Source organism: Vulpes lagopus, chromosome 2 (assembly GCF_018345385.1).
Source record: "Vulpes lagopus strain Blue_001 chromosome 2, ASM1834538v1, whole genome shotgun sequence".
NCBI classification, from domain to species: domain Eukaryota; kingdom Metazoa; phylum Chordata; class Mammalia; order Carnivora; family Canidae; genus Vulpes; species Vulpes lagopus.
Genome location: NC_054825.1, coordinates 132,784,033 through 132,809,848, shown reverse-complemented (window position 1 = coordinate 132,809,848; position 25,816 = coordinate 132,784,033). Strand labels below are relative to the sequence as shown.

At 35.5% G+C, this 25,816-nt stretch overlaps 1 protein-coding gene across 4 annotated transcripts in view; it reads right to left on the bottom strand.

Moving 5' to 3' along the window:
- Positions 1-13,610: 13,610 nt before the first annotated feature.
- GKAP1 (G kinase anchoring protein 1) overlaps positions 13,611-25,816 on the bottom strand; it is a 70,611-nt gene continuing 58,405 nt past the window's right edge. For all 4 annotated transcript variants that reach the window (XM_041745106.1, XM_041745105.1, XM_041745107.1 and 1 more), the window contains 5 exons: positions 23,859-23,960; positions 20,347-20,410; positions 16,795-16,865; positions 16,195-16,272; positions 13,611-13,937 (listed from right to left, as the gene is read on the bottom strand). In XM_041745106.1, the coding sequence (XP_041601040.1) occupies positions 13,890-13,937; positions 16,195-16,272; positions 16,795-16,865; positions 20,347-20,410; positions 23,859-23,960 (363 nt within the window). In that variant the 3' untranslated portion in view covers positions 13,611-13,889. The remainder of the gene's footprint in view (positions 13,938-16,194; positions 16,273-16,794; positions 16,866-20,346; positions 20,411-23,858; positions 23,961-25,816) is intronic.

Below are 25,816 nucleotides of genomic sequence, written 5' to 3'. Positions count from 1 at the left end.
ACTCGATTCCGGGTCTCCAGGATCACACCCTGAGCTGAAGACGACACTAAACTGCTGAGCCACCCGGGCTGCCCAAAATCTTTAATGTATAGAACTTCAACTCCAAGAACATAGATACATGTATTTATTTAGATTTTAATTGCCTCCCAATAAACTTTCATATTTTTCTTTTTAGCAGTCTTGCACATATCTTTTTGGATTCATGCTATACTTTTTTGTGTTATCTTAAATGATATCTCTTAAACTTTTTATTTTAAATTATTTAATGGGATATGTAGAAATAAAATACAATTATTTTGTGTATGTGTGTTTGGCTAAAGATGACTTTTAGTTCTCTTTGCTTGCATAGATTTTTTTTAAGATTATTTATTCATGAGAGACACACAGAGAGAGGCAGAGACAAGGCAGAGGGAGATGCCATCTCCCTTTGGGGAGCCTGATGTGAGACTCAATCCCAGGACCCCTGGATCATGACCTGAGCCAAAGGCAGATGCTCAACCATTGAGCCAGCCCGGCGTCCCTGCATAGGTTTTTTTTTTTTTTTTTTTAATTCTGTTCTTTTATTTTTTATTTATTTTATTTTTTTTATTTTTTATTTTGTTTTTAATTATTTATTTATTTATGATAGTCACAGAGAGAGAGAGAGAGAGACAGAGACACAGGCAGAGGGAGAAACAGGCTCCATGCACCGGGAGCCTGAAGTGGGATTCGATCCCGGGTCTCCAGGATCGCGCCCTGGGTCAAAGGCAGGCGCCAAACTGCTGCGCCACCCAGGGATCCCCATAGGTTTTTTTTTAAACATGGAGCATATACAAAAAGGAATTTTTAAATCTACTCGTTTTAAAATATCATTTATACACTATAAAGCACACTTAAATTTAAGTGCATGGTTCGGAGTCTTAATATATGTACATCTGTGTAACGCCTACCACAACCAAGATATAGAACATTTCTATTACTGTGAAAAATTCCCTGAGCCCTTTCCCAATTAATCTTTACCCCTGACGATGGTCCCTAAAAAACTATTTATGTCTGTCATTATATAGTCTTTTCTAGAGTTTCATATAAATTAAATCAGTATGTAATCTTTCATGTCCGGTTTTCTTTATCTAGGAAAATTTCTTTAGCAAATTGCATAAAACAATACATTAAAAAGATCATTCACGGTCACCTCCCCACTGAGTCCAATGTGGTGTTCGATCGGAGGACCCTGGGATCATAACCTGAGCAGACACTTAACTGACAGAACCACCCAGGCACCCTCATGGTTTCAAATATTATCTAAGAAAATATTCATTTTACAAAGAAATCATTTTACAAAGGTGAATTTTACAGGTGAAATTGAAGTTTTGTGAACTTAAAATACTTGAGAAGTATTTTGAAAGTTGCCAATAGAAAGTTGCAGTAAACTCTAATATGTATATCAGAAAAAGCAAAGGTAATGTGGTGATTATCAAATTGTAACATGTATAAGCTTTTCCTGGGAGAGTTTGTTAGGATTTTAGACACCTAGGCCTGCCTCCAGAAATATTGATTCACCATAACTGGAGTAAAGACCAAAATTACATGTTTACCACTAGGTAAACAATGGAGATAATTTGCAGACCAGTTTGAGAAATAGTTATAGTGGAATGGAACTGCATTCAGAGTTCTAGTACTTGGCCCCATGATTTGGTCACTAGGTGACCTTGTGTAAATCATTATTTAATTAAAAGCTAATAATATCCTGCTTCCACACATGAAAGCAGGCTCCCTTTTATTCTTCTAGTGATCCATTTCACAGAGAGTATAAACTTGTCCATAGGAAATATTGTTGCCTTCTTTGTTCTCAAAGGGAAGTCTACATGAAGCTCCCTAGCCAAGGATAAAGAGAAGAGAGGTTCTTGCCATTCCAGGCAGATACTAGTCCCTGATGGTGGGAAGTACTGAAGAAGAGTTATTGTTCCATCACTTTGGGGTGGGAGGCATGCCTCTAAGGAAGTCAAGGAGGAACAGTTTATTTTCAGAGTTATGGCATATTTAATGCATACTAAGGTATGTGGCCTTCTTAATTCTAGCTGCCCAGAAGAGGACCACAGGGCCCTCTATTTTAGGCTAACCGGATGCACTACTAGCTCTTTGTGAGAGCTACTATATTTGTGGCTTGACTCTCCCTGTGTAGTTAAGTCACTCAACTTTTATGTTTCTATGATAGCATGTTTTTCTGAATTCAAACCACTGCAATGTAACCAATTTGCATCACCTTATTACCAAAGCATATAGCTTTCGACCACTTTATAGGCTAATCTAGTGAGCAAAGGGTGAGAAAGTCTTTGTTACAAAGTGGCATTTGTGCAGAAAGAGGTGCCCCAAAGAAGAATATTCTAGGTATTTTCTACCAATAAAATTCCTGTAACTCTGGATTTCAGTTTCCTCATCTAGAAATTGAGTGGATGCATTTGTTAAGACTAATTCAACCTTTAAAATTCTCTAGTTTTTTTTTTTTTTTTAGCATTTTTTGTCATATGGTAGCAGGTTTTTTTTTTAAATTCATTTTTATTGGTGTTCAATTTACCTACAGAAAAACACCCAGTGCTCATCCCGTCAAGTGTCCGCCTCAGTGCCCGTCACCCATTCCCCTCCCCCCCTCCTGCCCTCCTCCCCATCCACCACCCCTAGTTCGTTTCCCAGAGTTAGGAGTCTTTATGTTCTGTCTCCCTTCCTGATATTTCCCAACATTTCTTTTCCCTTCCTTTATATTCCCTTTCACTATTTTTTATATTCCCCAAATGAATGAGAACATACACTATTTGTCCTTCTCCGATTGACTTATTTCACTCAAAATTCTCTAGTTTTAGTGGTTGCTAGATTATGACTTGGCTGTTGAGGTGTTTGTTTTATTTTTATATATGACACAGATTTTTTTAAAAGATTTTATTTATTCATGAGAGACACAGAGAGAGAGGCAGAGACATAGGCAGAAGGAGAAGCGGGCTCCATGTAGGGAGTCCACCGTGGAACTCAATCCCAGAACTCTGGGATCATGCTCTGAGCCAAAAGCAGACACTCAACTGAGTCGCTTAACTGACTGAGCCACCCAGGCGTCCCTATGACACAGATTTTTAAATTAGCCTCAAAGTTGACTCATATCTCACTATAAACATCTAGAACATTGCATGACCTAAAGACTGATGGATTCATTCATCATTCATTAAGATATTTTTGTTAAGAATCCGCTACATGCCAGGGGCGCCTGGGTGGCTGTCAGTTAGATGACTGCCTTCGGTGCAGGTCATAATGCCAGGGTCCTGGGATGGAGCTCCATGTTGTCTGGCTCCCCGCTCAGTGAGGAGTCTGCTTCTCTCCCTCTCTCCCTTGCCCCGCTGCTTGTGCTCTCTCTCGCTTTATCAAATAAATAAAATCTTAACAAATAAAAAATTAAAGAGTTGAGGAAAGAGCACTGTAGGTAGATAACATGTGTTTTAGTCTCATTTGGGCCGCCCAGGCAAAAATACCATAGACTGGGAGGCTTAAACAACAGATACTTGTTTCTCACAGTTCTGGAGACGAGAAGTCCTAGATCAAGGTGCAAGTAGTTTGGTGTCTGGTGAGACCCACCTTCTGGTTCATAGATGGCCCCCTTCTTCACTGTCCCCCCAAGGCAGCAAATGCTCTTGCAATTCTTATAAGGACACCAATCCTATTCATGACGCTCTACCCTCATGACATCTCCCAAAGGTTCCATCTCCAAATAACATCACGTTGGAAATTAGGTTTCAACATATGAATTTGTTGCAGGGGGACATTGACATGCAGTCCACTGCAAAGTACAAAGCCCTGACTGAAGTAGGAAATTGTTGAGTGTATCCAGGGATCAAAGAAGGAAGCAGTATGGCTGGAACATTTATAGTCCAGGAGATTTGAGAAGCTGACAGAGAATGTCTCCCGCATTATAGGGTCTTGTATGCCACAGAGGCCAGTTTGAATTTTATTTTCTGTGCGTTGCAAAACTAATGAGGGGAATGACACGGTCTGATTTATAGTTTTGAAAAGTTGACCTGGCTGTATGTGAATGAATAGTGTGGGAAGCAGGAAGACCAATTAGGAGGCTACTGCACTAGTCCAACACAGAGATGATGATGACTGGGAACAGGGTGTTAGCAATGGGGCTGGAGAGATATGGGTGGATTTGAGATAGATTTGGAGGAAAACTTGACAGGGCTTGCTAAGAGATGATGTGAGGAGAGGCAAAGATCAATGACAACAGAAGCATGTGGATGGATATTTGCATCATTTACTGGGAGAGGAAACGTTGGAAGGGTGATAAAATAATTTGTCTCTTAAAAATATCCAGGTGAGGGATCCCTGGGTGGCGCAGCGGTTTGGCGCCTGCCTTTGGCCCAGGGCGCGATCCTGGAGACCTGGGATCGAATCCCACGTCGGGCTCCCGGTGCATGGAGCCTGCTTCTCCCTCTGCCTGTGTCTCTGCCTCTCTCTCTGTGTGTGACTATCATAAATAAATAAAAATTAAAAAAATATCCAGGTGAGGATAAATACAGGTGACCCTTGAATAACACAAGTTTGAACTGCATGGGTCCACACATATGTGGCTTTTTTTTCAACACAGTACTATAAATGTATTTTTTCTACATGGCCGTTTTCTCTGTGTTTATGTGTCCCAACCCTCCCCCGCCTCTGCTCTCTTACAAAGAGAAATTATTGGACTAGGACCCACTCTAATATAGTATGACCTCATCTTAACTTGATTTCATCTGCAAAGACCCTTAACCCAAATAAGGTCACATTCATAGGTATTGAGGGTTAGGACTTGAACAGAACTTTTTTTGGGGGGAGGGGGGGAAGAGGGTGCGTAATTCAAGCCATTATGGCTGGATATTGTCAATTTGTGATCAGTACCTATTTCTCACTCTCTTCAAAAGGTAAAGGTGGAAATTGTCAGTCTCCTAAGGCCTGGGGTCATTCTGCTATATTCTGTCGATCAAAGAATACCCTGAACCACCCAGATTCGAGGGACAGGGACACCAACCCCTCACCTTTCCGTGAGAAAAACATGAAACAATCTGTAGGCATCTCTAGTTTTCTATAGTCTGCCCTCTGACCATATATCATTTATATTCCTCCAACAAGCAAATATACTCATTCACTACCCTGATTCCCAAGGTTTAATGTTATTGCAGCCTCAGTCCAGGATGTCAGCATCTGAATCAGGCCCAGGTGTTAGTTCCTCTCAATTCCAATCAAGAGACAAGTCATCTGCCACCTGCCGATAAACCGGATAACCACAACAGACACTCCTACTGAGAAAGGAGAAAATTATGAGAAACTCAACGTGTTGTTACTGGCCTACTTAGCAAATCTGAACTCTAACAAGGCACACATTGCCAATCTCTTGATTAGGGCCTAATTCAGCTCTGTTCTTGGCTCCTCTCTGAGTCACCCTTTTTTCTTAAAAAAATAGCCCTTATTTACATCTGGGTAGCTTCCTCAGACTGCTTCCTGCCAGAAGTTTGATGATCCAAAGTTCTTATCCCTTCCAGTTCAAGCTGGTACAGTGCCTATAAATTTTTTTTGCATTTCTTGTAATCAGCTTCATTAGACAAAAAACATACCTGTATTTATTTCAGAGAAAAAATTCTCTACTCTGTGCTGCCCATAAGGCTGTAGCATAATGCCCATAGGATTCTTCTTATAGCTCTGCCAGGGACTCCCTAAGTCTTTGAAATCTTAACCTAGGGTCTTAAACAAGTATACCTTTGAGATCTTTATCTTGAGATCTTTTATTGTTATTCCTCTGGATTTGATCTTTGCCCTGAAGCCATTTATTATTTTGAAAATCTCTGGCAGAGAAAGCCTGAGTTTTTTTATTTTTGAATCCAACAATTCCTGGTTCCTTTATGTTTTCTTTAAATTGTGCTCAAGAGAGTGCCTGGGTGGCTCAGTTGGTTAAGCCTCTGCCTTTGGCTAGGTCATAATCTTAGGATGTCTTAGGATGGAGCCCCACATCAGGAGCCTCCTTCTTCCACTGCCTCTGCTTGCAGCTCTGCCTGCTTGTGCTGTCAAATAAATAAGAAAACCTTTAAAAAAAAATCTGCTGAAGAACGTGTTCCTTTAGTTCATTTCTTCCTGTATTGCAGCACAAGTCATTGCAACTCTCCATATTGTCGAAAAACCTTCCCAGCCAGACTTACCTTCGTGAGATTTTCTATTTTCCTTCCTACTATAGGCAATGTTGCCAATCTGTCATTTCAAAACAAGAAGGCCCCCTTTTCTCCAGCTTCCAATAACCTTTGTCTCCCTGTCTTATAAGCTTCTACCAGAAGTCTCAAGTCCCTTTTGCACTCATTAATAAGCTCCTTAGGGTCTTTCCACCTTTTGTCTACCACCTGGTGCCAACACCATTATCATATGTACTGAGTTTTAGTACAATATTACCGTTCTTCAAAGTAACAAATTTTGCTTTGGTTATTTATTGGCACATAACAAACTATTCTCAAACTTAGTACCTTAAATCAACAATTTGTTATTATCTCTCACTGTGCTGTGGGCTATCTGGACAGTTCTCACTTGACACCTCTCAGGCAGTTGCAGGCAAATGCAACTCAGGCTGGGGTCATAATGGAGACTTGACTGGGAGAGATGGCCAAAAAATGGCTAGTCACGTGGCCTACCATTGCTACTGGCTGTTGGCTAGGCTGTGGTCATCAACCAGAGTATAGGTGGTCTTCCACGTGATTTGAATTTTTTATAGAAGAGGTCTCAAAATAGTTACACATGGTAGCTGGCTTTCCATACAGGGAGCACTCCAAGAGCTAAGTAGATGTGGAAGTTCCTAGTGTCTTAGGCCCAGGTTTAAGAACAGGTATAGTGTCACTTTTGCCATACATATTCTATTGGCTAAAAACAGCCACAGAACCCATTCAGATTCAAGAGAAGGAACCATAAATGCCACTTCTTGAAAGAAGGCAGGTCAAATAATTCACGGTCAAATTAGAGGAAATGGCAGTTCAGAATATTTGTGTGTGATGAATTTCATACACACAGGTACATGCACACACACTCTTTCCCTGAATTTGTTTTTGCCTTTTAGCACAGTGGTTTTGAACCTGGCTGGCTGCCGTTTTTAAATCATCTGGAGAACTGATTCATTATAATACCACAATAACCGTTTGCGATCTTATAAGCACAAAAGGCTGATGATGTTTAGAAATAAAAGACCTGACCAATTACTTTGCTAATAAGTCTAGATGTTAATAGTATGACTAGCATTTTCCATTATAGAGACCAAAAAGGGTACCTTAATGTATTATTTCTTATTATACACAGGTGTTACTGATAGGGGAACTAGACATACATGTTATATCTGGTAAGATTAAAATTATTGGCTCAAAAGAGTAACTAAAACTCTAATTGTCAGCTGTTTTCCTCCAGCAATAGCTAGCTTCATGATAGGGCCCTGAAACAGTTATTTCAAAATGACAACCCAGTCTCTGCAATAAAACTTTGTACAATAAAGTGGTGGGTATAGATCCATTAAAGGGAAAAACAGAATTTTTAGTTCCTTCTTTTCCAGGGATATGACAAACAACCTTGTTCAGACAAACTCTCCAGTTTAAAAAAGCTAAAATGTGGAATAATTTCTTAAGAGCATTGAAGGCCTGACAAAGGAGGAGGCCACCAAGTTAATTACTCAAAGAAAATGAGGAAAAGAGGTAAGCATAAATATAGAAACTTTGTCAGACTGGGATTTTAAAAGGTGTAAAATACTGTTCAGAAGAGAGTTATTTTAAATATAAGGACACTGGGACCTGGGTCGCTTAGCGGTTGAGTGTCTGCCTTTGGCTCAGGTTGTGATCCCAGATTCCCAGGATCGAGTCTCTCATTGGGCTTCCTGCAAGGAGCCTGCTTCTCCCTCTGCCTATCTCTGCATCCCTCTCTCTCTCTCTGTCTCTCATGAATAAATAAATAAAATCTTTAATAAATAAATAAATGTATGTTTTAAGATAAATAAAATATAAGGACACTGAAAGATTGGTACCAAATATACCTGCAGATACACTAAGTGCAAGGAAACTAGTTTAGCTATCATAATATTGGATGAGACACTTTTAAAATAAAAGTGAGTCACTTTGTAAAACTAAAATCACCTGGAAGATAGGAAAAACTCAAATTTGTATGTACCTCAAGAGCAGAACTGGCAAAAATAAAGAAAAATAGACAAATCCACTATCACAGTCAAGATTTTAACATTTCTCTCAGTAATGGACAGAATAGAGGGCAGAATCATTAAGGATACATTAGATTTCAAGAACCTCAATCTAATTGGGCACATAGAGGATACATACGGCAGCCAACAACTACAGAATACATGTTCTTTTTAAGCCCACACATAACACTTCTTAGGTAGTTCATATACTGGTGCCTAAGGCAAATCTTAACAAATATTAAAAGCATGTTTGGTTCGCTTATCCCATTTATTATGTGCAGTTTTATGTGAATTATATCTCAATAAAGTTGTGTTTTAAAAAACTAATTTTATACAAGATGATACAATCAGTACTCACTATATATATTGAGGTATGGAGAAGAAAATTATCGCTTCCTTAACAAATTCACAATGAGGAGCATACTGTATTTTTTATAAAATAATTCACATCTTATTTTGTAATATAAATATCAAAAAAGTTAATATTGAAAATGTCTCCAGAACATAAGACATGGTTAATGGCAGTAAAACTTCTGAAATTAAAAAAAAAAAAAAAAAAAAAAAACTTCTGAAATTTTTTAAATGGGAAGTAAAACAAGGGAAGCATCAAGCTGGTTAATTAAATTTTACAGGTTTTCTTGCAGCCATATAGTCATATGATTCACAATGCTATCTTCTCTGCACATGTTTTATTATAATGAAGCGTTCTGGACTGAAAAGCAAAATAAAACTTCCACATCCAGGAGATGTCTCCTAATAATCAACATAATTCAATCGAACATGTCAATAAAATGGGTAAGTTAACACCTACTCCCATAGCAGCAAATTACTTAACAAGTAGTAGTGTTTTCCCTTTTTCTTAATCACACACAAAAAAAGTACATTAAATTTTTTGAGGAAAAAACAATTAACCCAATATTCCCTATAATCCCCCTATCCCTACATAAGCAGTTTTATTTCAGAATTACTACTTTTCAGTTTGTCCTTGTGCACATATATTTTCACACAGCTATAATCACTGTACAAGTTTTTATTTTGTTTTTATATTTAAACTTTGTTCAACATAGTCCATGTTTTTACAGTCATCCTAATTATACCTTTTTAAAGGCTGCATAATAACAATAACAATTCCCATTGATGTGTTATATGATTTAGTCATTCAAGTTGGACCCTGGGTTGGGTTGAGGTTGGACATTTGGGTTCCTCCATGGCTCCCTACTACACATACTGTTACACCTGTATAGACTTTCTAAAACTTATTCTCCTCTCAAATTATTTTCTAAGGGTAAATTATCCAATATTGGTAATTAGTGGGTATATTTTTCTGGCTCTTGAAAAATCACCATAGTGCTTTTCCTAAAGGCAAAAACCAAAGCACAAGATTGCTAGTAGTACATATATGGGCATCCACTTCATAACCACCCCACTAGCAGTGGGCATTCATGTTAGGTAACTTAGAATTCAATTAAAAATTTACCCCCAGAAAACTCCTCAATGACAGATTCTGGAGAATCTAGACTTTCACTTACCATCTTGCTTGTTGCTTCAGCAAGTTTTCATTCCCATAGTGTATAAAAGCTAAGCCAATGAAGTTTATTAATGTCTGTTTCATTAAATCATCTTGTGCTTCTTTTTTAAGTCCTTCAATTCTGCTCACTCTTAAATTGTTATAGTGGAAAGGGTTATATAATTTCACTAACAGAGAACAGCTTAGAATTAAACTACAAATTACAGAGGGTTGATAAGGCAACCAGATTGTGTAATGGCAAGAAAACACCTGGTTGGTGGGCTCACAAGACCATTCCTCACCCCACCACCAATCTCTTTTGTGTTCATGAACACTGGAAAGGCTTCCTCAGTCCCACATAAAAACAAGCCAATCCTCATTCAATCCTGTGGCCCCTTCAAGGTACATTGGAGTCCCCTCCCCCTTTTTAAAATATTTTATTTATTTATTCATGAGAGATACAAAGAGAGAGGCAGAGACACAGGCAGAGAGAGAGAAGCAGGCTCCATGCAGGGAGCCTGACGTGGGACTTGATCCCTGGTCTCCAGGATCACGCCCTGGGCCAAAGGCAGGCGCTAAACCACTGAGCCACCCAGGCGTCCCATGGAGCCCCTTTAATTGCCAAAAGTGTTAAAGAGTTTAACTTTTTCCTCAATGCCTTGCTCTGTGACACTGAGAAAGCTATTCTGAAGGTCATCAATGGGTCCTTTAGCTGTCCTATAGTTTTTCCTTGGGCTTATAACCTGAGACTTCTCTACCACAACATTCATAACCACGCCTCCTACCTTCCTGACTACTGTTTCCTACCATTCCCAAAGTCTGTCCTCAGCAATACCACTCTTCAAAAACATTTTCCTTTGAGTGTGTCAGCTATTTATACAACTTAACTGTATGAATTACAATTTATACTGTTAACTCTAGCTTTTCCTCAAAGGACCAGAACTGTAATCCTAACTTAATGGACTCGACTTTTAGATGCTCTGTGGGCATATCCAATTTAACAAGTCAAAGCCCATTCTGTCTGTTGCCCTGCATTCATTTCTCCATCAGCAGACTCTGCTAATGGCAGTATCATTCTCACTCTCAATTAGGTATGAGATCTTGTTTTCATCTCTGACACCCTTGTTCATTTTTTCACTCTACACAAGTTTGCTAGATTCCTCCCTGGAAACGTTTTTTACTCCATTTTCTGAATCCTACTACTACCTCTCTAGTTCAGATCCTCTTTACCCCCCATTTCTATTATAGAAGCTTCCTTGACACTGTCTTCCAAATTCATTTCTTCTCTAATTTGCTATCACAGCACTGTCATTTTAATCTTCTTAAATGGCAATTTGGATTCCATCAGTCCTTTGTCTATCAACTTTCCCATGCCTACCAGATTATGTATAGACTTCTTAATCTGAAATTTAAGATGAATGATAGCTATCCCAAACCACCTCTCTGGTTGTCTTATTACTGTTCTGTACTCCAGGTAAAATGAAGGCAATCTCTTTCCCCAACACTTTATCTTTCTGTTCCCTAAACACATTCATTCTTTTCCGCTTTTTCCACTTTTTAAAAATTTTATTTTTATTATATGACCTATACCCCTAAAAGCTGCCTGTCCTTCAGGAAGCAGTTAAAGAATATTACTTTTTTTATAAGTAACGTCTGACTTTCCTAACAATATACTTTCCTTATGGAATCCACTATGTTGAATTCAAGTTACTTATGTGCTATGCTCTTTTATTCCTATTAGACTGAAAATAATTTGATGGAAGAGATTGAATCTTATATAGTTTTTAAAAACCCATTACTTTCCCTAGCTGTTCTCATTTGATACCCAATTTTACTCTGTTCAATCATTTATTGAATATTTACTAGGAGCGAAGGTCATATAACTAATATAACTATAAGGTCATACAACAAATATAACTAATATGTAATAGAGAAGGGACTTCAAATACTCTAGTTCCTCTGGCTTTACTTACATATTACAGAAAATTTCAAAAATCCCACAGATGTCAAAAATATTTGAATTTAATTAGCCAGCTATATTGCCATAATCATTCATACTTTAAGTAAGACCTTATTAATGGAGTTTGACATATTTAAATTATCTAAGATACCCCTCTAAAATGGAAGATACATTTTCTAAATAACAAATACCCACCATTTGCTTCTACGTGGATGGAACTGGAGGGTATTATGCTGAGTGAAATAAGTCAATCGGAGAAGGACAAACATATGTTCTCATTCATTTGGGGAATATAAATAATAGTGAAAGGGAATAGAAGGGAAGGGAGAGGAAATGTGTGGGAAAAGTCAGAAAGGGAGACAGAACATAAAGACTCCTAACTCTGGGAAATGAACTAGGGGTGGTGGAAGGGGAGGAGGGCGGGGGGTGGGGGTGAATGGGTGCTCCACTGAGGAGGGCACTTGATGGGATGAGCACTGGGTGTTATTCTGTATGTTGGCAAATTGAACACCAATAAAAAATAAATTTATTATAAAAAAAAATTTATTAAAAGAGAATGCCCGAGAAATCAATTTAAAGGAAAACCACCATTTGACCACTGTTTGTCTTTCCTCTCTATTACTAGATAAAGCTTCCCGTGATGAAATGAAAGTATCAGCCTAAACATGATAAACAATAGAAGTGGATATATCAGTCAAGGAAAAATAATTCAGGGAGGAAAACAGAGCTATGAATACAGTACTCCAGAGAATACCCAACTCAAAAGAGGATGATCAAGGTGCCCAGGTGATTTAAATCAATATACACCATTAGAAAATGGCATATCTGTTTAGCATCTACCATGTGCCAGGCACTGTGCTAGATGCTAGATAATGTACTAAATGGATAATGTGCAGGTAGATAATCAAAAGCAGATGATGATACAGTGTGCTTTGGTACTTCATAAAAACTACATGGGTAATTCAGTTATCACAAACTATTCAAGTTCTGTCTAGGTTGTTCATATAGGACAACATTAGAAATTTGATTTTGTTCATCACTGAATTGAAAAATGTGGCATCATGGAATATTATCATATATATTTAATGAATTAATTAGGTTCTGATGGCACCTATTCTTAAAGGTAAAATTAGGGGAAACTATCTAAAACAGCTTTATCATTTTACTAAATAATTTTTCAGTATCTATCCTGTGCCACACAAAGGACTATATGCGTCAGGAATGTGGGGAAAAATAAGTCACAATTTTTTTTGCAAGGTTCATGTAATCTCATGGAATAACCCAGACATAAAAGCAATGATGACTTTAAGTATTTTTTCTTCAAACATTTACATGAAATAGAATTTTTCATATAATGCTGGTTTAGAGGCCAAGATCAGTATTTATGTATTCATTTTTGTTGTAAAAACAAAATACCCTCTGTATTTTAATGAATCATAGGTATATTTCACTGACTACCCTAAAAACAAAATCAATCCCATATACTACTAATTATTTTAGCAATTGATAAAACCAATGAAAAATTTCTCATTCATTCCTCCTACTTCAACACTTTTTCTCAGTGTGTCATGTTTCTGTCCTCAAGACAAAATATTCTTTAATCAAGTGTTTTAGCACAGATTTTGCTGCCTTTCAACAAATTTACAGCAGAGGTATCTACCTTCCAAAAACTATTTCATGAAAGTTTTCTCAATTTCCAAACAATATGCTATCACACTCTAATATGTATGGCAATTATTTTTGCTGTTATCTTTACACCTCCACTTCTAAGTCCTCTGAGCGTAAGCTACTTGAGGGTATCCACCAGTTTTCATTCATTTTGCAGGTCCTGTAGGGTTTAGCATGCAGAAAGTGCTGAGTAAATATTCACTGTATGTAAACAATCCAATTAATTAATCATACTTTCACACTGCTAATGAAATTTTAAAAAATCAAACATATTAATGGAAGAGTAAATTAATTTTATTGACTGATGAAAAACTAAAGTGATAAGAAGTATGGATAGTAAACAATAATCATTGAGTTCTGCTGGAATTCTATTTTTCTTCTTTCCACTTTAAGCCAAAAGGACATAAAATTATAGACTGTTAGTGAGCTCATCATTTTAAGTTTCTCCAACAAAAACTGCATAGTTTAGCAGTTGCACAGCATTAAATATATACATTTTTGCAAAACCCTGAAAGTTTTAATTTTTGTGTTGACCTCATAGGCTAATGGAATCACCTACACTGGTCGGATTCAGAGTTTCTTTTCCCTTTTCTGCCACCCTGTAAAGAAAAATAAGGCAAATTATTTAGGAAGTACCATTTTGGGGGCATTTTCATTTTAAGAATAAATGAGACCAAAAGTATTTTTTAATATGAAGAAGAAGCAATTTTTTTTAGTTTGTTACAAATTTGAATGTGCATACCCCTAAATTATTTTTACATGGCTATTATTTCTTTTTTTTACAAATGGTTAAAGCAGGTTGTATTAATTTAGAGTTAGTAAGATTATCAATATTTTATTTTTTTAGAGCTCATTTGGACTGTTCCCTATTTTTAAAAATATAATTTTCGATCAATACTAAAACAATTTACTTCATATAATCGGCAAATTTGCTAATTCAGTTCATTACCTTTTAGAATAATTCTATTTCTAATTCAAGTTAGTCTTGTTTATATTAGATGGCATTAGAAACCTGATTTTGTTCATCAGTGGGTTGAAAAGCAGGGTATACTTTTCATATTGCTCAGTGACATACATATATGAATCTCTATTTAATTTGCTCCAAATGAAACTCCATCTATGGTATTTGATTTGAGCCAAGGAAAGAGGTAGGAGCTTAAAAGATAAGTATTTTTACATTTATTACTTTTAACAAAACATTTTCTGCCTGACTCTGATTTAAAAAGCAAATGCTTATTGTAGAAATACAGAAAATACAAAGGTACAAAAAATAAAATTAAAATAATCTTAACTATTCTACTTCCCATTTTAACCATAAATAATGGTTTGATGTAATTTTATAGTTTCTCATCCATTTTTATAAAAATCCATTTTAAAAAAAATTTTATAGTTTCTCATGCCATTTTATATGGCAATGATACCCAAACTTAGTTGATCAACAGAATCACCTAAGTGGTAATATTTTTAAAATTCTGATGTTGAGACTTTGCCCTGGATCTATTTATGATCACCAGAAGTGGGCTGAACAATCTGTAACTCAAAAAATTCCCAAGTGATTCTTGGTCACTTTTGTGATCAAGACAAGTTTGGGAACTAGTATTTGTCTGTTGAAGTACATTTCTTAAAGTGGTGGTTCTATCAAGGGGCATGTGGCATCCAGACCCATTTACTAGTGTTGGCAGCTACTCTTCGCTGCTTTCATCCTTCTTCTGATATCCCTCTTGGTGGTTACAAACATTTCTACATAAAGCTTTTTTATAAAAAAATCAAGTATAAGAATGCCATTATTCATTCCTACCAAATAAAAGTTTTGCACAGATTCATATACTCTTATGGGACCTGAGATGTGTAATGCCATACGTTAAAATCAAAACTTTTTTCCTGTAGCAGGAAAATATGAATACATTTACTAAAAAAACTTTCCTACAAAGTAGATACCCACTATGCATAAGTACCAGTGTTACACAGCTTAGAACTCTTACCTTGTTTTTCAACAAGATTAAAAACAAAAACAAACAAACAAAAAATTACCCTCCACAAAATTCAAGAATCCTTTTCAAAGTCTCCCAGGCAAAGAGAATTCTCCTTCTTAGACTGATGAGGTCAAACCTGGGGCTGTTACAACTTCTATGTTCTTCAGACCAGTGGTAGTAGCTTTCAAATTGTTTTTTACTCTGACCCCCGACATTAATTAACACATTTTATATCATGACTTAGACACACATACATACATACAAATATATGTGTGTGTGTGTGTGTACACACATATACATAAACACATATATTGAAACAAAGAATTGATTTTTTTTTACTGCTTCGTCCAGAAAAAAATGCTGAATGCCAGCTTGTAAATGCAGAAGAAATAATAGAATTAGAAAAATCACTATTTTGCAACCACCAAAATAATAACCGATACAAATATCATCAATGGATGCTAAAACCATTGGGTAAAAAGAAAAGAACATTCACACAATCTCAAAGTATCACTTCACATTATTTATTAATTATAAAGAGGAAAATATATCTTTACAATGGAGATATCTGGGAGAAACTGCTGTGCCCAAGTGATCAAATTTATATACTAGGACAAATGCTATTATGTACCTTCCCTCGATATGATTCACTGGCACATATGCCACATCATGTACCAAGGATTTTACTTTAGTTATTGCTGTATGTACCAATATTTAGAATAACCCTAACATTTTCTAAAGTGTAAATTATATGACCAATAACAAAATTATATGTTTGGTGAATAGATTTGGACTGAAGAAAATAGTGCTTTATTCTCACATAGTATCGATTCCGAAATGTATTATTTGTGAGGAGAACACTTTCAAAATTATAAAAGCATACCTGGTATTTGGCTAGTTCTGCTTGTAATACTTTCACTTTAGATCTTTCTTGTTCTAATGCAGCATGAAGTGAAGTCACCTAAAACCAAACATTCGATTTAAAAAAGACTTTGTCTCTTCAGGCAAAAATATTTTTAATTCTTAACACTTACTCAGAATGATGAATGTGACTACTAGATGAATAGGCATCAGAGAAGAACCACCTTCCCACCCCCCCAGCTAAGCACACACACAACTTCAGTTAGGCATTTTACTCAGTTGTATATTAAAGACAGATAAAACGCAGAGTAAGGATGGGAAGAAGAAAGTCAAGTCCCTGAATAGGATAAGTTCTATCTGTCCTTCCTATTTTTATATTCATAGTCTGCATCAACTGAAATACAATTTTATCTTCCCTTACTCTTCAGGACATATCTACCTCCCTCAGCACAGTTAACAGACTTTTCATTCATTTGCAATTACATGATAATAATGATGTATAATTTATTTCACTTTATCACAGTGTTGATGAGCTATATTTTTGTTTAATCAAGTTTCATGTTTTAGGACCAGAGAATAATACCTTAAGAAAACCAGTCCTGCATATTCTAGTTTTTCTTACCTGTATAGTTAGCTCATTCTTGATACTCTGTGATTCATCAACTTGCAGAAGTATTTCTGCTTTATCTTTCACTGACAAGAAAGGAAAAACAGCAGTATAATCTTTCCAATCACTCAAATACTCGAACAATATTTTAGTGAACCAAGATAGCAGTGCATTCGGGCAGATTAATTATCCTTATACTGAATGAATGTGTTTCTTAATTCTATATAACTCTTATTTTTTCACTGGTAAATTCTGATTATTACTACAGCAGTTTTTCTTGGAAATTTTACATTTTCTGTGGCGTTAAAATATTAATTGTATAGATACTTTGAAAGATAAATTTTTTCCAGCTATTCTAATGAGGACGAGGATATAATTTCTCATTGGGATAAACCAATACTTTGACTAATTCTTTTTTAAAAATATTTTTATTTACTTGAGAGAGGGAGAGAAAGCGCACAGGCACACAGAGGGAAAGTGAGGAGAAGTAGACTCCCCGCTGAGCTCAACCCTAGGACCCTGAGATCTTGATCTGAGACAAAGGTAGATGCTTAACCAATGGAGCCACCCAGGCACCCCTACCTTGGCAAATCTAAAGGAAGGTTTTAAAAACAATGCAGAATGTTTTGTTATATTGTCAGGGTGAGCAGTACTGTAAGGTCTACAAAAAGGATTTTTATCTGACTGTTCATACCAAAAAAGCACTGTCAAATAAATGTAGCTCATATGATCATAAAAGATTATATACACCTGTGGTCTTTTAGAACTGTTCCTTTGTCTAGAGGTTTTCCCTCTGGGGAAGCAAGAGATCTATCTACATTTCAGCCCCTAGGTCTCCTAAGGTTTAAAAATCTCCACATGGTTAACAACTTTAACCCATGGTAAATGGCTAATGCATGAAAAACTAACTCCTCAACTTTGAAAACAAAGTAGGAGAGACTGAAGAGATAAAATTGTAATAAATTTAGTGAAGGAGGAAAAGATAAAAAATATGAGTAATGATATCATCACAGCTCTAGCAATAGAACACAGTAATTCAAATTTATCTTTCATAGTTTAATGCAGTAAGGTGAGACACTGAGTTAAGAATCAAATCATAGTCTCTCAAGATTCAAGTTGGGAACTTTTACATCCTCCTCCCCAGAATTAGGCACACCTACTGAGAACTAGTGATTTTTAGTAATTATGTAACATTTCAATTATAGTCCGTTTTCCAAAAACATGCTTGTTTTGAAAACATGAATTTGAGATTACTGTTTTACAGGAAAAGTTGAACATAACACGAATTTTGCATTTGCTTGAGCATAATTTCACAAACACAGAAAACAGGACTTATGCACTTACCTCAAATATCTACCAGCTATCTCTCTGTTCACAGTTAGGAACCACACCAACTTTCCATCCTTCCATTACTTCACAGTAACACACAACCTGTAGACCCTCTAAAGCCTACTTCCACAAGCAAACTTAAGGCTGTCTTTTAGATGAAGTACCATATTTATTACAGTATTTGTGTTCAACCATTTTAACATGTATGAAACTGTGCTACTGCTTTATTAGGTTCCCAACTTTTTTTTAATGTGTCTGTGATGGTATTTTTAAGTGTTGCATCCTCCTAACCCCATTTCCCCATAATCTTCGTGGTTTCAATTGTGCTTTTGCAGAAATTGGTGATTTTTAGGAACATGTGTTACGTTATAATGGAGCTATTTTCACTCATAAATGTTAAGAGTATATATGCTCTAACATACTGCATTTTTCATGTAATGGTTCTATATAAAATTCTTTTATTTGGATTTTTTTTAAAGCAATCTCTACACCCAACATGGGGCTTGAACTCACAATTCCAAAATCAAGAGTCACATGCTCTACCAACTGAGCCAGCCAGGCACCCCTGCTTGCATTTTTTAATAGTATAGAGTATGGAAACTGATGTTATTTAATGGTAGCCATTTTAAAATGTATTTTTGAGAGAAAACATTTATCAGCTAACTTTCTCATTTTTCACAAATGTTTCCCAAAATAGGAATATTACTTTGTTTTTACATATTTAAAAATCATGCATCCAATGTCCAATGATACCTCTAATTTCTTCTTTTAGAAGTGTAGCTTGTAAATAATTATTTTATTTTTATACTTTTGTTCATTAAATAATCCACATGGAACTCAGTAACATGCACAGATCTAAATTAATCTCAGAATGTTCATATCTAATTGTCCAAATAATGCCTTTCTCCACTATTCTTTAACTTCTATTTCATCATAGTTAAGCTGTGTAAATTATAAAAGATAGTGAAGTTTTAAAACAGTAAGTTTAAATCTATTTCAACACTGTATATTCTGTTCAACTGAACATGACTCCTGGTTTTACTCATAATGTTTTGGTAACTTTTTAAATATAGTTTAAGTTTTTTTTTAATTTTTATTTATTTATGATAGTCACACAGAGAGAGAGAGAGAGGCAGAGACACAGGCAGAGGGAGAAGCAGGCTCCATGCACCGGGAGCCCGACGTGGGACTCGATCCCGGATCTCCAGGATCGCGCCCTGGGCCAAAGGCAGGCGCTAAACCGCTGCGCCACCCAGGGATCCCTAGTTTAAGTTTTGATTGGACAATTCCACTCTCAGTATCTTCAATTTTGGTATCTTGTTTATTCTTCAAGGTGAGTTTCCCAACTTCTTGAACACTACAGTACTCACAAGAGAGCTATTTGGGATATCACTGATACTTATTAACAGAAAACTGTTTATTAAACTTAATTTTGTCTATTCAGAAGATTTTCTCTTATTCAGGTCTTCCTATGTGTCTTTTATGATTTATAGTTTCCTTTCCATGAGCTTCATGCATAATCAGGAATGCAACTGATGTTGTGGAGGGTCTTCATTCAACATCTACTTTACTAATCTGATTATCTCTAATCATTTTTGATGGATTTTCTTAGCTTCCTGCTGGTGAACTACTGCCAAAGTTTAGAGTGGCCACAAAAGTATAAAGAATTGGAGAGGGGTGCCTGGGTGGTTCAGTCGGTTAAGCATCCAACTCTTGGTTTCAGTTCAGCTCATCATCTCAGGGTTGTGAGATTGAGCCCCATGTCCAGCTCCATGCTCAGCACAAAGTCTGCCTGTCTTTCTCCCTCTGCTCTTCCTCCCGTTCACAGGTGTATACACACATTCTCTCTCTCTCGCTTTAAAATAAATAAATGAGATTTTTAAAAAAGATTGGGGGGGGAAAGGGAGAAGGAAAACCTAAAATGATGACAGGCATGCTACTCTAATTTTTAAAAAGAGAATCTTAAAGCAAGGTCTATTGTTTTCCTGCTAAATGTAGTCCAATACTTTATAAGAATTGAAATTTCAAACTTCCTCTTACCTGAATAGTTGGAAACTTGTATAATTATGCTAAGGTGCTATAAGAATGACTTGTAATAATAAAATTATCAGCAAAAATTCAACTTGAATCACTCTGGGAAAATTCTTTATGTTGTTGAGTTATTCACGTATCTTGAAAAATTATCTTCAGATATTTTTAAGGTTAACTCTTAATTCTAAAAACACATAAATCACTTACTTTCACCTTCCTGAAGCATTTTCAGTAACTGTGCATTTCTTGCCTTTACTTCTTTATACTTTGCCTAGTAGCAAGAAAAAAGATTTAATTTTTTAAAGTAAATGATATAATTAACAATTTACTAAGAATTTATGGAGCTATGAATTCTAGGCTTGCTAAAAGACAGAAATTACTTTTGAAAGAAACAGAATGGAGGAAAATGTATTCAGAACTGTCTACTCCTAAATTAATTTCCTGGTACAATAATAGAAATTAATATTATAGGTAACTGAAAAATAAGGGATAAAACTGGAGAAAATTCAGGATAATACTAAAATTTCTTCAAGTTTTTCTCTTTTTTTTTTTCCTTAAACAAAACCCTTACACAATTCAAAACAATTAGATGAAAACAAAGAATGGTAATTCACAGCTCTAGACCAAGACCATCCTGTACTATACTAGAACTTTCTGTATCTGTTCTTTATCTGCCATTGTCCAACTGTAGGCTACTAACTACTGACAGTGCCTAGGTACATACACACTGTAGTTACAGAACTATATAGCACAGTACTATGTCTGCTCATTTAAGGCTTTATTAACCTCTCATTATTTCATTAAATATATGTTATTAAAGTAACTTTTAGTTGATATGAATTAATTATTTACTGGAGTATCTTTCATTTTTCTCAATTTCTTTTTCCAAATGACTTAGCTTTTTCTACTACATAAATGACACAATTTTATACTTATGAGCAAGAGAAATTATGTTCCGCATTAACGTCTTTATTCCAAGGAATTTTCCCTCTAACCTATCCTTATTCAACATATCTTAAACAGACTTAATTATTTATAAATATTTAATATATTAATACATTGGAGAAAACAATACACTTAATACATTGTGGAAAAACAAAAGAACAGAGAAAGATCGATCACTATAACAAACTTGTCATTTCTACTCCTAACATTTACGCAGATAAGTACCAAAGTTACTGATTCAAAATTCTTTCTTGTATAACATATTTAATGTATTTTAAATCAAGTCCAATAAATATGGCTTTTACTAAATACTCTATCCAGTAAATTGCTGATAATAAATTAGTAATGATATTTGGTAATACTGCAGACAATACCCTGAAAAGAAGCAAGCACCATGTAAATGTAAAGGGAACAGAACTTCTGAGCAGCTTAAGAATGAATGAGAGGTAAGTCAGATGGACACAAAAATATGAGGCAGAAAAACACACACAGTCAATTACAAGTATATTCACTATGAATACAGAAATATCTCCACTATGATATCTAAATTTTCTCTCAATCAATGTTATTATCTTGCCAAACTTTCTCCAGTTCAAGTCTTTTGTCCAAGGTACAGATAAGTGTACACAGACACACCTTTAATAGCAACCTTTGGGTCTAAAGTCAGCTCATAATGCAAAAATTGCAAATGAGCAAAATTATCCACAAAAAATCATTATGTTGCCCATAAAAATAATATAGTTTTATATATACAACCCTGAACAGTAAATTTATCTATAAAAACAAAATGTATAACATACTAAGGCCATGTAATTTATTTTTTTTATTTTTTAAAGATTTTTTTAAAAATTTATTTATACATGACAGAGAGAGAGAGAGAGAGAGGCAGAAACACAGGCAGAGGGAGAAGCAGGCTCCATGCAGGGAGCCAGATGCGGGACTCGATCCAGGGACTCCAGGATCATGCCCTGGGCCAAAGGCAGGCACTAAACCGCTGAGCCACCCAGGGATCCCCAATGCCATGTAATTTATAAAAGCATAAATGAAATATTACAGTTCCCTTATTAGTATTTTTAATTTCACAAAAAAGAGAGCACTTAAATGATATGTATGTTGTGAGTTCAGCTGCATCCTGAATATCTATGCCTATATCTACAGCCATTTCAAACTCAGTAAATACAAAATGGGATATTAGTCCCCACTGCCCAAACCTGTTCAAAATGTGCTCTTACTCTTACATTTAATACCTGTCCCTTGTTTTACTACACTATCTTCACTCCACACCTCATGCATGCATATATATATATATTTGCATATATGTATATATATATATACACATATTATCTTATAAATATACTTAGGCTGAGTTTTTAGATGGGAATTGAAATGTATATTCATTTAGCATCAATCCAGTGGTTTTTCTGCTTATAGTTTATGAAGCTTTGCATTTATTTAATTCTATTTTTTTTTATCATGATAAGTGTGTTCTTTAATCCCCATCATCTACTCTCCCACCCCCCACAATCTCCTCTCTGGTAACAATCAGTTTTTTCTCTATAGTTAAAGAGTTTGTCTCTCAGTTTCTTTTTTTTGTTTGTTTCTCTGTTTTGTTTCTTAAATTCCACTCATGAGTGAGATCATATGATGTTTGTCTTTCTCTGACTTTTTTCACTTAGCATAGTATTCTCTAGTTCCATCCATGTTGTTGCAAATGGCAAGACTTCATTCTTTTTGTGGCTGAATAATATTCCATACACACACACACACACACACACACACACACACACATGCAACATCATCTTATCTTTGTTGTGCCCAATGAAAGAAAAGGAAAATATAAATCACAAAATAAAACTAAGGGAGATGGGTGGATACAGTCCAAACAGGTTTTAGCAGGAAGTAAGTAAAAAAGTAACACAGGTTTGTGGCTAAAAAAAAAAAAAAAGTAAAAATAACAAATGTTGGCGACAATGGAAAGAAACTGGAATACTTGTGTAATGATGGTGGGAATGGAAAATGGTGCAGGTGCTATGGAAAACAGTATGGCAGTTTCTCCAGAAGTCAAATATGATCTAGCAATTCCACTCTTAGGTATATATCCAAAAGAACTGAAAGCAGGGACTCAGATACTTGTACACTAATGTTCATGGCAGCAATATTCACAACAGGGATATAGTGGAAACAACACAAGTGTCCATAAACAGAACAGAACAAACAAAACATGGTGTGTGTGTGTGTGTGTGTGTGTGTGTGTGTATAAAACACAATGGACTATTACTCAGCCATAAAAAGAAATTCTGATACATGCAAAAACATGGATGAAACTTGAAAACGTTATGCTAAGTGAAATAAACCAGACACACAAAGACAAATATTATGTGATTCCACTTATATAAAGTATCTAGAATAAAGCAAATTCACTGGGATTAGAGATTATGAGCGGCTGCAAGAAAAGGGAAATACAAGTTATTTAATGGGTACAGAATTTGGGATGATAAAAAAGTTCTGGAAATAGTGGTGATAACTATACAACACTGAAGATAATTAATAGCAATTAATTATAACTTAAAAATGATTAAAATGGCAAATTTAATGTTATACATATTTCACGATAAAAATCATATTGTCAATTTATCATTAATGAAAGTCTAAAAACCTAACAGCAGAAATACTATTTCTATTAATCAAATATTACACATATTTACATATAAGAAAAACTGAAAAGTATAATTTTATAGGATTATTTTAGTTTACAACAGTAAATAATTACAAACCTCCCACTGAGTGATCACATTTTTCAGCTTCTGGATTTCAGCATCTTTCCTTTCAAGTTCCAACTTTAGTCTTTCAATTCTTCCATCTTTCAGAACTACTTCCTGTGGGAGAAAAACACTATTTTAGAACTAAGATATCCTGGGACGCCTGGCTGGCTCAGTCAGTACAGCATGCGACCCTTGATCTCAGGGTTGTGAGTGTGAGCCTCACATTGGGTGTAGAGATTACTTAAAAATAAAAATCTTAAAAAAGAAAAAGAAAAACCAATTTCTAACAATTCTGGTTTATAATATTCCTTTGTGAAAAGCTTAAGAGGAAAAAAATCCTGATTTTCCCGATTTTAATGCATTTTCTAAAGCAACCTTAAACTGTTTATTACATTTCCCACTCTACTCAATTATATAATTGTAATTATTACAGTGAAAGTAAGATATTTATGATTAATCTCAAACTACAAACACAACAGAATAATATCAGAGCTTTGAAATTTTTCTATACTGAAATAAACACATTAAAAGTGCTCTGTTACAAGTTATTAGTCAATCTTTAAAACCCAAAAGAACTGAAAACTTATGAGAAAAAATAAATAATTATTTCACATTTATTTTATAATTTATAATTATTTTATAATTTAAAATTGTTTTATAATTATAAAATATAATAAATAATAACAAAACCCAAAAATAACTTTTCTCTGTACAGCATTTGCAGGTAGAAAATATAACTAGAAAAACCATTTCCCCCAGTAGTTATAAAAAATATCCCTAAAAATAAAATTCAGAAATGTTTAGGATCTATAAAGAAAATTATAAAATATTGAAAAAGACATGGGACAAAGGATGTAGATGGGAAGACTAAATATTATTTCAATAAAATTCCATTGAAATTCCAGTCAAAATGTCATCTGGGAGAACAAAGGACAGAAACAAAAAGTTAATGCAATAAAGAAGAATTTGCCTACCAAATAACGGCACACCACACAACAAAAATAACTACAACACCTGGTCTGACAGTGCAGTGTACCAGAAAAGAAAGTCCAGAAAGAAATTTAAGATATACAAATTTATTGTAATATAATTATGGTATTTTTAAAGAAGTGAGAAAAGGCTGAATTATAGAATAAATGTAGGTTACCGGATAAGTGGCTAACTGGGAGAAAAAAATCAAGTTAAGAAAATCCCTGCCTTCTTGCACCACCTACCCAGACAAATTTAAATGCAAAAAAATCTCAAAGTATGGGATCCCTGGGTGGTGCAGCGGTTTGGCGCCTGCCTTTGGCCCAGGGCGCGATCCTGGAGACCCGGGATCGAATCCCACGTCGGGCTCCCGGTGCATGGAGCCTGCTTCTCCTCCCTCTGCCTGTGTCTCTGCCTCTCTCTCTCTCTCTGTGACTATCATAAATAAAATAAAATTCTTTAAAAAAAAATCTCAAAGTTATATAAGAGTATAAATCGGTTCCCTTTATCTAATGAGTGATGTGGCAACATTAACTTATTCTAAAGATATTCTCTGAGCACGTACCTACCTACCAGGTGCTACAGGTACTACAATGAAGAGAACTAAAAAGACTCCTGCTCTCCTGGGACTTGTCTGGGAGAGGAGGCAGATAGAAACATAAATGCTGCAGTAAGAAAGTGCAATTTAAGCTATGAAGAAAAGAAGCATAGTGTTATAAGGGGAATAATGTGGATTGTTCCCTTGTGGATCAGGGAAACTCTCTCTAAGGTAGTGACTTTTATGATGAACTTTGCGTGATGAGAAGGAACTGGTTAAGCAAAAAGTGGAGGTAAGAGATTTCCAAGTAGACAGAACAGTATATTTAAAGACCTCAAGGCAGGAAGGAGCCTAGAGATTCTGAAGGAAAAAAAAGGCCAACATGGTTGGAATTCAGTGAGGGGGTAGATAATATAAGACAGAGGCCTGATCCTGAAGGGCTTCGTGAACCAGTGAAGGAATT